The sequence below is a fragment of the Ursus maritimus genome, unplaced genomic scaffold, assembly GCF_017311325.1.
Source record: "Ursus maritimus isolate PB19 unplaced genomic scaffold, ASM1731132v1 scaffold_23, whole genome shotgun sequence".
Taxonomy (NCBI): Eukaryota; Metazoa; Chordata; class Mammalia; order Carnivora; family Ursidae; genus Ursus; species Ursus maritimus.
Genome location: NW_024424786.1, coordinates 3,132,804 through 3,145,762, shown reverse-complemented (window position 1 = coordinate 3,145,762; position 12,959 = coordinate 3,132,804). Strand labels below are relative to the sequence as shown.

The 12,959-nt window shown below is 42.9% G+C and overlaps 1 protein-coding gene across 1 annotated transcript in view; it reads right to left on the bottom strand.

The window, feature by feature from the left end:
- Window positions 1-12,959, bottom strand: part of SPON1 (spondin 1) — a 254,714-nt gene that overhangs the window by 145,309 nt on the left and 96,446 nt on the right. The window contains exon 4 of the mRNA XM_040638841.1: window positions 4,772-4,845. Coding sequence (XP_040494775.1) covers window positions 4,772-4,845 — 74 coding nt within the window. The remainder of the gene's footprint in view (window positions 1-4,771; window positions 4,846-12,959) is intronic.

Sequence of the window (12,959 nt, the reverse complement as noted above, 5' to 3'; positions counted from 1 at the left end):
GAACCAGGTCACTACTTGGGCTATAAAGGATTTTTATATACCTCTAAGTATGGTCATTATATTCTGCGAATAAAAGAGACTCAGAACTTTTGCTCTAACAATGTGAGGAGACCTGTGGGACCAACAAGGCTGAATATTTAGGAAGCCAGGGATAAAATTTACTCAGTTATCCTTTTTCCCCCACAATAGGATTTTTCCACTAAATTTTAAGAGGAATACGCATGTGTGCGTTTTCTCTAAGCAATGTTCTCTGGGGCCAAACTGCCAGGACCAGAAGGAGCAGCTTTGCAGAGGAGCAGTGAGAATAAGCAGACAGACAGAAAGGACTGCTGAAAATTATTGTAAAAAGTGCATATTTAGTCACATCCCTTCTTATCAAGCTTTCGGAGATTTGGGAGGGGTGGGGGTTTAGGACTATTTGGTAAGTTCAGGTTTACTTCTGAGCACAGGAGCTGCCAGGAAAAACTTAACAAGATTCCCTCTCTGCCCCCATTTTTATCTGTGAATAGCTGATAAGTGGGGAAAGAGAGATTACATGAATAAATGCAGTATTTCCGATTGTCAAGCCCACAATCCTAACTGTGCATTGTTGCTTCCAGTCTGTTCTGCTTCCGGCAAGACGAAAACAATGGCTACAGTTGCAACTTGCTTCAGCTGCTTTTTCTTTGGTTTCTCCAGTGGTATTAACATAAAGGTTCTTTTTTTTTTTTTTTTTTGGCAAGTTGGACATGTATTCTTAAATATTATATAAAGAGCAGCGACACTATAAAAATCTGTTTGAGTGTCAGGAAGAGCATTTTACAAGTGTTCCTTATGGAATTCACTGGGTTCCTTTGGTTTGAACATGCAAAAGCACTGATGGGTAGAAGTGAATTCTGCGCTCTAGGATGGAGACAAAAGTATGGAATACAGTAATAATAACTACATGGTATAGAGTCCTTGTAGGTGCTGATCTCTTTCCATGCACTGTCTCATTTAATCTGAGCAATCGTAGGAGGTAAGTACTTTAGTTAACACCATTTTGCAGATCAGTACACTGAGGCAATTAGGTAACCAGTGCAAGGTCACGGGCTTAGTAGGTGTTGCAGGCAGAACTGGAACTCAGGCCTTTCTGAGTTCAGAGCCCAGGCTCTTAATCTTTGTGCTGTATCACTCCAGGAAAGACCTTCTGCTGGATAGGTCTGCATAAACACCAATGAGAATAATTTGTGTGTGTGTGTGTGTGTGTGTGTGTGTGCGTGTGTTTCTCTTTATGCTTTTTCAAGTGAAGGCTGGTGCATTTAAAAAACGACCTCCCCATACAGTTCCAGGATTTCTAAATGGCACCAAGGAAGAGGTCTGAAACCACCCAAAATAGAAATCACTGTTTGGCTATTTTTTTGGTACACTTGGAAGAGTGTACAAACATCCATTGTATAGACATCCATTGTCTGCTTAGGAGCAGGCTCTCCATTGCTTAATGCATATGAAACCCAGGTACCATTCCTGCATCAGCCACTTTGATAGTTAAGGGACAAGCCCTATTGAATGTATTTCAGGAAAGGTAGTGTAAATTAGGAACTCCTAAAGATTTTTTCCTTTTACATTACCATTACTATTATTATGACCAACTGTATTGTAAAAGAACTAAATTAGTTTTGAAAAAGGAATTCCAAGCTAAGAGATACACGTTGGGGTTCCAATTGTAACTCCCAGGTGCTATTTGATGAGGGAGCAATGTCTCAAAAAACCCAAATAAGGCAAATTGGTAGCTTTACCTTCTCAAAAGGGCTTTCAGATATGCGTAGTAAACTTAAAGATATATTCAGAAGTTCAGGGGAACACACTTACAATAAACCTTTCGGAATTCCAGAGGAAAATTAGCTTCCATCGAAAAAATAGGGCTCTAAGTTTGAAACTAAAACCAGACATACTGTTCCCTATGAGGAAAAGCCTATTGAAAAGGAACCAGGTTTTCAAAGGGCGGGGATGAAGAGAGGTAACTCACCCCTCTTCTGCTAACCGCAACGGGGTCTCTGCCCAATAAGGGGGACTTTCGGCCGTGCTGATCTCCCCAGTTGCCCCCCTCCCCATTTCTACTCTCCATCCATTAGCTTCTTCCTTTTCAGCTCTCCCCTTAGTCTTCCTTTTCTCCTTATCCCTTCTCTCCCACATTTTCCTCCCTTCTCTGCGTTCCCTCTCTGCCTCTCTCACTTCATTGCTTGTGACATGGTATTAATGTATTGCATGGTGCACTGGGTGTTATACGCAAGTAATGAATCATGGAACTTTACATCAAAAACTAGGGATGTACTGTATGGTGACTAACATAATATAATAAAAAAATATTATTATAAAAAAAAATAAAGTGAGCCTGGGTGTGCATGTGTTATTACAGGTCCCCTTTTTGAATATTTTATGTTTCTCTGTTCCTAATTGTAAGTAACTTACTGTTTTATGTTTCTTTTAAAAAATAATGATTGCCATTGCCTTTTATCTTTGCAGTTGTTACTTTACCCCTATGGATGAACAGCTTCAACTGGGAAAAAATACTCGATGCTAGTTTCTTTCTCCCCTTCCTTGATAGATTTGATTTGACTCAAGGAAGCAGAGGATGTAAAGACCTTAATGAAAAACGTAGGGATAATTAAGTAGGCATACACATTTAAGAGCAATCCCTTTGCTCTCTGCTTACAAATTAAAGACTTTCTTAATGTGATCTGCTTTGCTATTTGTGGGATTTCCTCTTGGGTTTACTATCTCCGGGGATGGTCTACAACTTCACGTAATGATCCTTCAGCCCAGGGCCTGCAGAAGCTTTTTTTGGCCACAAAGTTGCCATTGGAAAACAGTCTTTTTACAAATAGGCATGTTTAGTCATTTTGATAGGATCTCCGCTTCAGAAGTGATAACCAACAGAAACTCGCCAGCCATTTGATTGACGCCGCCTCTGCCGAATATAGCATATTTGTGTGGTTTCACACAACTTCAGGGCTAAGGCTCTGGCAACTGCACTCTAGTTAATGATTGCTGTCCCTATGCAGGGGGTGACAGCAAAATGTTTCCTGAGAACCCTCAAATCGGGGAAAATAAGACTGTCCTCTGAATGTCAAACGAACAAAACCAGACCACAGTAGCTGTGATTAGCCATCTGTGGGTGTAGACTGAGAGGTGGCTTCTAAATGTGTTATCCAGGACACCCTGAATCTAACTTGCGGGACCTGGATGTCATCTCATGGAGACAGGGCAGGAAGGGGACCGTACTTTAGGAACAAAGAGCCTCAACAGTCAAGATGTTCTGTGCTTGCAAAAAGGCTGAGTGAACTTGTGGACAATTAAATACAAAAAGGGAAACCCCCAAAGCCATGTGTGGTCATGTCCACCTGGAAGCTGACCAGGGACCTGGCCCCCCAGTTCTAGCTCTCTGGCCCCAATGGCAGGTCTAACTCTAAGGCAGGGCATCCAATTCTCTCCCTCTGCTCTTTCTATGCTTTCCGAGCCTTCTTCCACATAGGACCTAGTTTCTGCTCTTGCTTATCCAGAGGGAGCTATGCTTTGCTACGATGCATTGAAATGCAGACCCTTCAACAGAAAGGCAGTGGTTAACAGCACTGGCTCCTAGATCCCAATCCTGCTCTCGACCACTGGCTGTATGACGCTAAGTGAGCTTTTCAAACTTTCCGTGTCTCAGACTTCTCATCTATAAAATAGAGATGATCTAACAGTCTTCACCATATAAGGCTGTTGTGAAGTGCTTAGAATAGTGCCTGGCATATAGAAAGCACTTGAAAAATATTAGCTATTATTATTATTTTCCCAGAAGACCCTTATGAACCTTTCTTTTTCTTAATAGCTTATGATTTGCTAGAATTGGAGACGATTATTTCTCTGAAAATGCTAACTGCTCTAAATGCAAATGAAAATTCTGCAAAAATTAATAGAAATTAGACAGTTAAGATATATAACTGTAGAACATTTTCTATTTTTATTTAGTTCTCTAATGACTTGTGAACACATTCAGATGTTTAAGGTCTTAATGTTTTACGATAGATTAATAAACAAGCTTTCGGATACAGATAACAATAGCTAACACTTATATATACATATATGGCATTTACTATGTGCCAAGGAGGCACTCTACTATTTTATATATATACTAAGTCACATGGCTGGGAAGGGCAGAGGGAGGATTCAAACCCAGGCTGGATCTGAATGCCGGCCTCTTCTCTGACCTGCCAGTCTACTTGATCTCCATGAGCTTTGTTAGAGGGCCGTCAACCCAAGGAGAGGGCTTCGATAAGCTAGCACATCTAAGGGCCATGTCCTTGAATGCGGTAAACTCGTAAGGTTAATACTCCCTTGGCAATCCCACCTCCCGCTTGTCTTTCTAGAGAAAATCCCATGTTGCTCAGGTGTCACACAAGTTCTGCCGGCGATTATTTCAGAGAACTGCTACAGACATCTTAAAGGTACACAATTGTGCATTTCTTAATTAAGTCCTGTGAATTATTCCAAGGAACCTCTTTAGAATAATCACTGTTTCACAAAAATAAGAAGACGACACCAATATAAGGTACATTATCTCCTACCCAGGGAACCAAGCTGAGTAATTAGAGCTTAAGGCGGATCCAATTACCCACCGCACACAGCCAGATTAAAAATCAATGCTACACAAGGAAGCACAACCTGGAGCAGCTCAGAAAGCCCCGTCACCTAATTCCTGCTGCTGGATGGTCGGACTGAATGAACCCCCTTCCATTTATCCAGCCCCTCCTCCACCTGCAGGCCTTACCTTGTTCACAAAGTTTCTTGGTCAGAGAGCCCTCATCTTGGAAATAAATGATGCGTTTCTGTACGATGCTGGCCCTGTCGGGAAAGAAGACACGAGCACAGTGATGAGGGGAGCAGGTTCGAGGGATGTCAGATCCTGGCCTGGCCACCTATGGCTCTGCGGCTTTGCGAGAGTCACCCCCACACTCTGGGCCTCAGTTTGTTCACTGGAAAACTGGCATTCATAACAATGCATACCTCATGGGATTGCTCTGAGAGCTAAATAAAAAAACATGTATGTCAAGAGCAGAGCACATACTTAGAAACCACTCAATAAATATTAGTTATCATACTCTCGGTGGTGGCGCTAATATTACTGTTAAGGCAAGAAAGTGAACTAATGGCATTTTCAGTAACTTTTCTCAATGGCTCATTTTATTCTAGTTTTGTATCAAATGATTGAAGCCATTTATAGACCCACCAAATTCAAATCAGAAAAGCATGTCAAGTCCTCTTCCTGAAGGGGGAAAAAAAGAATTAAAAAATGTATTTTGATTTGTTCTGAAAATGTCATTCTCTATCTTTCCTGAAAGTCTAGACGAAACTGTCTCCTACATTCTGAACAAAGACAATTTCAGCTGTTGTATCTCTCTCTTAAACATGTCAAACACAGGATCTTAGAATCTGGAAAGAATACTTGGAGGTTGAAAAATTACTTCTGGCCAGCACACATTTTCCCTTTAATCTAGGACTGCACAGACAGACTCCTTCTCCTTTAACCCACTCTGCTGTGTATTTTCAGCTCATCTCGCAGACATTGAACCCTGAAACCCAGTGTTCCTATAATGTGAAGTCTGCAACAGTTAACAATGAAACGGTCGGTACCAGTGGATTTTGAACCCTTTCTATTGATTTTCTTCAGCAACGCTACTCAATTAAAAGGTAATTTTTACTTTGATTGGCCCTATTTCACAGAGAAAGGGATCCCTTGGCTCCATTACAGCTAGGCACACTAAAGGACTGTTAGGGTCACGTGATTTGCCCTGTGTCATACGACTGCAGACCCAGGCCGGGGCCCATGTCTCCATGGCTCTACAGAATACGGAGGCGGCTTTCTCGATGGCGTGGGCCTAGGCCAAGATTACTTTCCAAAGAAACATCTACTCTACACCCAGTCTTGCACAAAAGAATAAAATTCAGACCAGCCCACAGATGTCTTTTATAGTCTTTCTTTACCCAAGAGAGATGAGATGTTGAAATAAATGAATGAAATATGCTTCTTGTTTCCGAAAAGCTACTTTGATCGTTGATCCATTCTGTTGACCATCAAACAGAAAGTTTCCTCAGGCCAAGAAAACTCTTTTGAGAACACTCATCCCAAAGCCAAATGACAAAGCCTTTTGTTAGTCAGAGCATCCCATTATCTACCATTTTGGAGTGTTCCCCACCAAGAAGTGCCTCAGAGACCCCTGTGGAGGGTGAGGTGAAGGACTTGTGGGAAGTAGCCCAGGCTTGGCATTCTTGCTTCAACTAAAGGCTTCATCTTCTTTCCTACCAAAGTGGCCTCCTCCCCCATTTGCCTTCCTGTAATATTTATTGGTATATTTTCAACCAACAGTTGTTGGAGGCCTACTTAGTGGCCAGACACTGGCCAGGGACACCGTCATGAATAAGCCAGATGGGGCCGCTTCCCATTCTCAAAGTTGACAGCATAGTGGGCAGAAAGCACTATACAGTTAATCATTTAACGTGACGGTGATTAAGTGCTGAACAGAGAAGTCCCCAGGGTGTGGGGGAGTATAACACAGGGGGCCCTGACCAAGCCAGGAAAGACCCCCCCCCCTCACCCTAGAAAAGAAGGCTTCGATTGGAAAGAGTAGGAGCTTACTAGGGCAAGTGGGAGGGAGAAACAAAGAGGACATCCTTTCAAGATCCTTGAGATGGGATTAAGTCAGGGAGGTGGTGTGAGATGAGCCGGGGAGTACACAGGGCTACACGACCCGAGTCTGCAGGGAGATGGCATTTTACACTAAGCTTGATAAGATCTCTTTGATAAGTGCGTCCTAAGAAGTGAGATAATCAGATCTGCTCTTTTAAAAAGAGCACTTGGGGGGGGTGCACGGGTGGCTCAGTCAGCTAAGTGTCTGCCTTCAGCTCAGTACTGATCCCAGGGTCCCGGGATCGAGCCCTGAGACAAGCTCCCTGCTCAGTGGGGAGTCTGCTTCTCCTTCTCCCTGGATCCTTCCCCCTGCTTATGCTCTCTCTCTTTCAAATAAATATATAAAATCTTAAAAAAAATACAAAGAGCACTTGGGGGTGCCTGGGTGGCTTAGTCTGTTAAGTATCCAACTCTTAATTTTGGTTCAGGTCATAATCTCAGGGTTGTGCCTAAGATTCTCTTTCTCTCTCTCCCTCTGCCCCTCCCAACCTCTTCCCTTCTCTTAAAAAAAAAAAAGTAAATAAAAATTAAAATAAAAATAAAAAAAGCACTTGGGCCTTAGAGTAAAAATGAGTTGGTGGGTCATTGCAGTGTAGAGTTCCCAGGCAAATTAAATTTTACTTCAACAAAATTCACTTGGGGTGCCTGGCTGGCTCAGTCAGTTGGGTGTTGGACTCTTGGTCTCAGCTCAGGTCTTGATCTCAGTGTCTTGAGTTCAAGCCTTGCATTGGGCCCAGCATGGAGCCTACTTAAAACAGAACAAAACAAAATTCTCTTGCTAACATAGTATGAAAACCCCTGATCTATAGGATAAAATATAAAATTACCACTGTATTCAAGGGTTTTCATAAAATGTTCCCAAGCGCCCTTCTGACTTCATTTGTGTCCATTTTGTGCCATGCTTCCTGGGTTCCAGAGTTTGAGAAGTTTATTCCCCTTATCTGAACACCTCTTCCACTCTACTAGGTCCTTGCTGGTGCTGTTTCCTCTCCCAGAATTTCCCCAAATCTGCCTTTGTTAGCATCTGTAACAAGTACTCTGAATTTTCTTCCTTCTGTGAATAAGAGAACGACGGCAAAGGCTATGATCACACTTACAAAACTTAAATCCCCCCAAATTTTCACAAGTATAATAGTAAAAATATGGGGGCCAAAGACAGAAAATATGTATTTCCTATAAGATATTTTCATTTCCTTCATGCCTTGTTTTATGAAGTCTATGATGGCTTACTCTCTCTTTTTGATAATAGTTCTAATTTCTGAGCCCCATCTATGTGTCATCCACTGTGTTAGGGAGGCCCTTTATGTACAGTACCTTATATATCTTATGTTTTACATATATTACAGCTCCTCAAATTCTTTCCTCATCCAAAACCCTTGGGTTAGATGCATTTTTGAATTCAGAGTTTTTCAGACACTGGAAAGTTAAGATGATAATATACTATTAACATCCCCATAATCAAACCCATCAATACTCTGCAGCAAAATCTAAGAATATTCATAATAAGACAGCAAATAAAAACTTTAAATAGCTTCCTGTCAGTTTAGGTCAACTTTAGCAAACTTGTCAAAATGCTCTTATTTTTAGAAGGATTAAGATGAAGGTTTGCAGCTATTTTCCCCTTTACCGGTGACGATGACCGAGATGGGGGTGGGGGTAAGTAACATGCTCAACGTTTTGATGTTTCCCCTGTCCACCTCCAAAGCTCATGTCCTGTCCTACGCCCAGCATGGCCGTAAGGCGTTAAAGATGGTCACATATAAAAAGTATAATTGGGCTGTGAGGTGAGTGTTATTATGAAATGTAACCTCAAATTGACTTTCCTTGGATCCATTTTAGCATCTCATGGAATATACCCTGAAGAACTGAGACTTTGGTGGGTCTCCCTGCAGCCTGGGTCATGATCACCTGAGCTCTCCCTGAAAACTGAGCATACATCTTCCTGCCCATGCTCGGCCAAACCTCTGGATCATGCCCTTTGGATTTCAAACTCTGTGCAGATCAAATGTGGGATACAAGGCTTGTTCTGATCTGACTTCCTCTTTATCTAATCCCTCCTGAGCACTCTGTCCAAGCCATACCCTATATTTGCCTTCGCAATCTCCGCCCCTGGGCCTCTGTCCATGGAACTCCTTCTGTCGTTTTCTGTGACTCCTCAACACACATATTAGCATACCACACACACACACACACACACACACACACACACACACACACACACACCAGTTACCCAGAACTCATACCCACAAAGATTGGTTTCTTGACTGGCTGCTTGGTTGGGTGCTCTTCCTATGAGCCACAGCCTCTTGGGTTTCTCCTACACAGCACTTAATAACCTGGACTTTAACTGCCTATTTACTTTTCTATCTCCTGTGTTAGTTTATAAGCTTCTTGAGAGCAGGAACTGTATCTTTCTTACTCCTCTTGATGTTAGTATTGTTGTAGTCCTGGGATTCAAGGAGAAGGAACAGAGTTTGGGGAAAAGGAGAGAATTAAAGATTGAGTGGTCTGTAGGGCATGATGGTGACCTACCTAGTGGACCTTAGACACAGGGATCTGTAACTCAGGAGGGATGTGAGGGGTGGGGAGCAGAGGCATGTGAGTCACTGGAGCAGAAGGAAGAGGTGAAGCTTCTGAAGCAGCAGATGTCACCCAGGGCAAGTGTGCAGAGTGAGAAGAGTCAGGTTGAACCCAGAACTCTGGAGAAGACCAACATTCACCTGCAGTTATGCCGGCAGAGACCAAGATTTGGTACGCTTGGTTGCAAAAGATGTTTCTTTTTTCTTTTTTTTTTTTTTTTAAAGATTTTATTTATTTATTCAACAGAGATAGAGACAGCCAGCGAGAGAGGGAACACAAGCAGGGGGAGTGGGAGAGGAAGAAGCAGGCTCATAGTGGAAAAGCCTGATGTGGGGCTCGATCCTATAACGCCGGGATCACGCCCTGAGCCGAAGGCAGATGCTTAACCGCTGTGCCACCCAGGCGCCCCAAAAGATGTTTCTTTTTATTCCTCATCTGGTCAACTCCTGAGAAAATTTATATTCTGAGAAAATGCATTTCATTTTGAGTCTGTTCCCATCAAAAGTATAAAACTAAGCTGAGATTTATAAATCATACTATAGTTCAGAAAAATAATAGCTTTACAAGATGAGAAAGCTGTCAGTAAGAATTCCCTTAGCATTTCAAAATGACAAATTTCTCCCGTTCTGTGTTGCAATTTGGCAGTCCTGTTGCATAGCATTTATACACTGATACCCTGAATGCTCTCTTATCATGAGAGAGTGTGTTAAGGAAATCTAAATTAAATTTCTCAGTATGTTAGCTTCTCAAACTTTGGAATATTGAGGTTCTAAATAACTTACTAATCATTTCAAAAGTTTTCTTTTAAGCTCAAAGTGGTGGAGCATTTCTAGAAACGCCATCCTGGATCTCTTAGATGCTTGACCCTTTTCTGTCCGCAGGGTTTATTCATTTGCTGTTATTTTTCCTAGGGGAATTTTCCAGTTGGGATAAAGTTAGAGTTTGTTAAGTTGTGGGTATGCTGTCTCAGGCTAGGCCTGGACCCCTGCTCTCACCAAAAAGGGAAAGGGAGTCATCAGAAACTGAAGGACTTGGGAGAAATCAGGCCAGGAAATGACTTAAAAATTCACATGGATCGGGGCGCCTGGGTGGCTCAGTCGTTAAGCGTCTGCCTTCAGCTCAGGGCGTGGTCCCAGCGTTCTGGGATTGAGCCCCACATCAGGCTCCTACGCTGGGAGCCTGCTTCTTCCTCTCCCGCTCCCCCTGCTTGTGTTCCCTCTCTTGCTGGTTGTCTCTCTCTGTGTCAAATAAATAAATAAAGTCTTTTAAAAAAAAATTCACATGGATCCTCAGTGCCTGGGTCACTGCTGTGGAGAGATAATTCATGTAAGTTCCTTAATACATGGGTGTTGCATGAAGTAAATATTCACTATGTAGTAGCCATCACCCTTACTGTTGTTAAATCATCATCTCCTAGCAAGTACCTGGCACATAAAAGTACTTAATAAACAGGAGCTATTATTATGATTAACATTGGGTCTGTCTCCTTGGCTTGTGGAGAGAGGAGTGAGGGTGCTGCCTTGGTCAGCTGCTTCAGGCAGAGATAACGAATGGCCAAAATGAAGCTCAGGTTTGTGGTCTCCAGACTAAGGTTGCCAAACCTCTTCCCAAGTCCAGTAAAATCCCTGCTACCGAACATTTCTTGGGGTGCTTTAAAAACTTTGTCTATGGGACGCCTGGGTGGCTCAGTCAGTTAAGCGTCTGCCTTCGTTTGGCTCAGGTCATGATCCCAGGGTCCTGGGATCGAGTCCCACATTGGGCTCCTTGCTCAGCGGGGAGCCTCCTTCTCCCTCTGCCTGCCACTCCCCCTGCTTGTGTGCATGCTCTCTCTCTCAAATAAATGAATAAAATCTTAAAGAAAAAAAGCTTGTCTATGTTCTCAGGGATGTTTCTTCATGGAAGTGGTCCAGCTTATAACCAGCGACATCAGTTCCTTCTACCAATGAAAGAACAACTCTGTGGGAGTGCCCAGAAATAAAATATCAGCGCCATAGTGTTGGTACATCATCAGGAGCTGAGGCTATCTGCCTTATTTTACTTCATGAGGATACCAAGTACAAACCTGACCACGGTCTCATGTTAAACAACAAATATTTATGGAGACTATGTGCATTCCATGATCCAAACCCTTCCCAACTTTTTATATGGCTTTAGGTGGATGTCAGGACATGACGCTATGTCCAGGAGTTAACAGGCACCCTGGCATCCCATCACAATGGGCCCATGGGAGAAGAAAAGTGAAAGCTTATCTGCAGGGCTCTATCTACAACACCCGTGAGAACTCCCTGGCTGCCCAACAGTAAGGTCATAATCTACGTTTGGGGTCACAAAGCTACAGACTCAGAGACTGGTATAGTCATCTACCATTACTGCAAAGAAGCAAGGTTAGTAACTGCCATGAGATTTTCCTGCTTAATTATCAATCATTCATAAAACATTTACTGAGGACTTATTTTGCGTCAGAAGCTTTGCTAGGAGCTGAAAATTCAAAGATGAATAAGAGACAGTGCCTTCCAGTAAGGAGATCCTAGTCCAGTGGAAGAAGAGAGAGACACGTAAAGGAAACAGGAAATCAATGTTGAGCAAAATGATGGAGGAGCCATGGGAGGCAGAAGAGCAGTGACTAACTTGGCCTCGGCAAAGCTCCAACAGGAGGCAAAGATGGTGGCCCTGAGGGTCTGAATTAAGATCGGGGCAGTGGAAATAGAGAATCTGAGGCACATGTTACAGGAAAATTTATCAGGACTGGGTAACTTACAGGACCTGGGGCAGAAAGAGGAGGTTGAGTACAAGAGAGTTTGTTTTTTCTGTCTTTAACAAAGAAACATCCAAGTCCTTCACAAATATTAACTCATTTAATCCTCCCACCAATCCCATAAAGTAGGCGCTACTATTATCCCTGTCTTACAGATGAGACAACTGTCAAAGGGAGGTAGGTTAAGTGACAGCCCATATATAAACCCCAGTGACTAGAGGGAGGGATGGTGATGTCAACCACCAAAACAGTGGACAGAAAGGGCAAGGAGGAATTGTGTGTTTTAAAAAAATTTTTTGGAATTTGTATTGAGATAATTACGGATTCACATGCAGTTTTAAGAAATAATACAGAGAGGGGTGCCTGGGTGGCTCAGTTGTTAATCGTCTGCCTTCGGCCCAGGGCATGATCCCAGGGTCCTGGGATGGAGCCCCACATTGAGCTCCCTGCTCCGCTGGGAGCCTGCTTCTTCCCCTCCCACTCCTTCTGCATGTGTTTCCTCTCTCTCTGGCTGTCTCTCTGTGTCAAATAAATAAATAAAATCTTTTTTTTTTTAAGAAATAATACAGAGAAATTGTACACTTTGTCCAACTTTACCCACTGGTAACATTTTGTAAAAGTTCAGTCTGTATAATGTTACAGTGAGGACATTGACATGGGTACCATCCACCAGACTGGAGTCTGGTAACAAAATGGTGTAATAGGATGAGATGAGGGCCAGATGAGGCCATCCTAAAGAAAGTGTGCCTCTGATAAGCTGCCACACTCTAAGAAAGAACATTCTCAAATGACTCTCAGGACACATGGTATGTTATGGGGCGCCTGGGTGGCGCAGTTGTTAAGCATCTGCCTTCGGCTCAGGGCGTGATCCCAGTGTTCTGGGATCGAGCCCCACATCAGGCTCTTCTGCTATGAGCCTGCTTCTTCCTCTCCCAT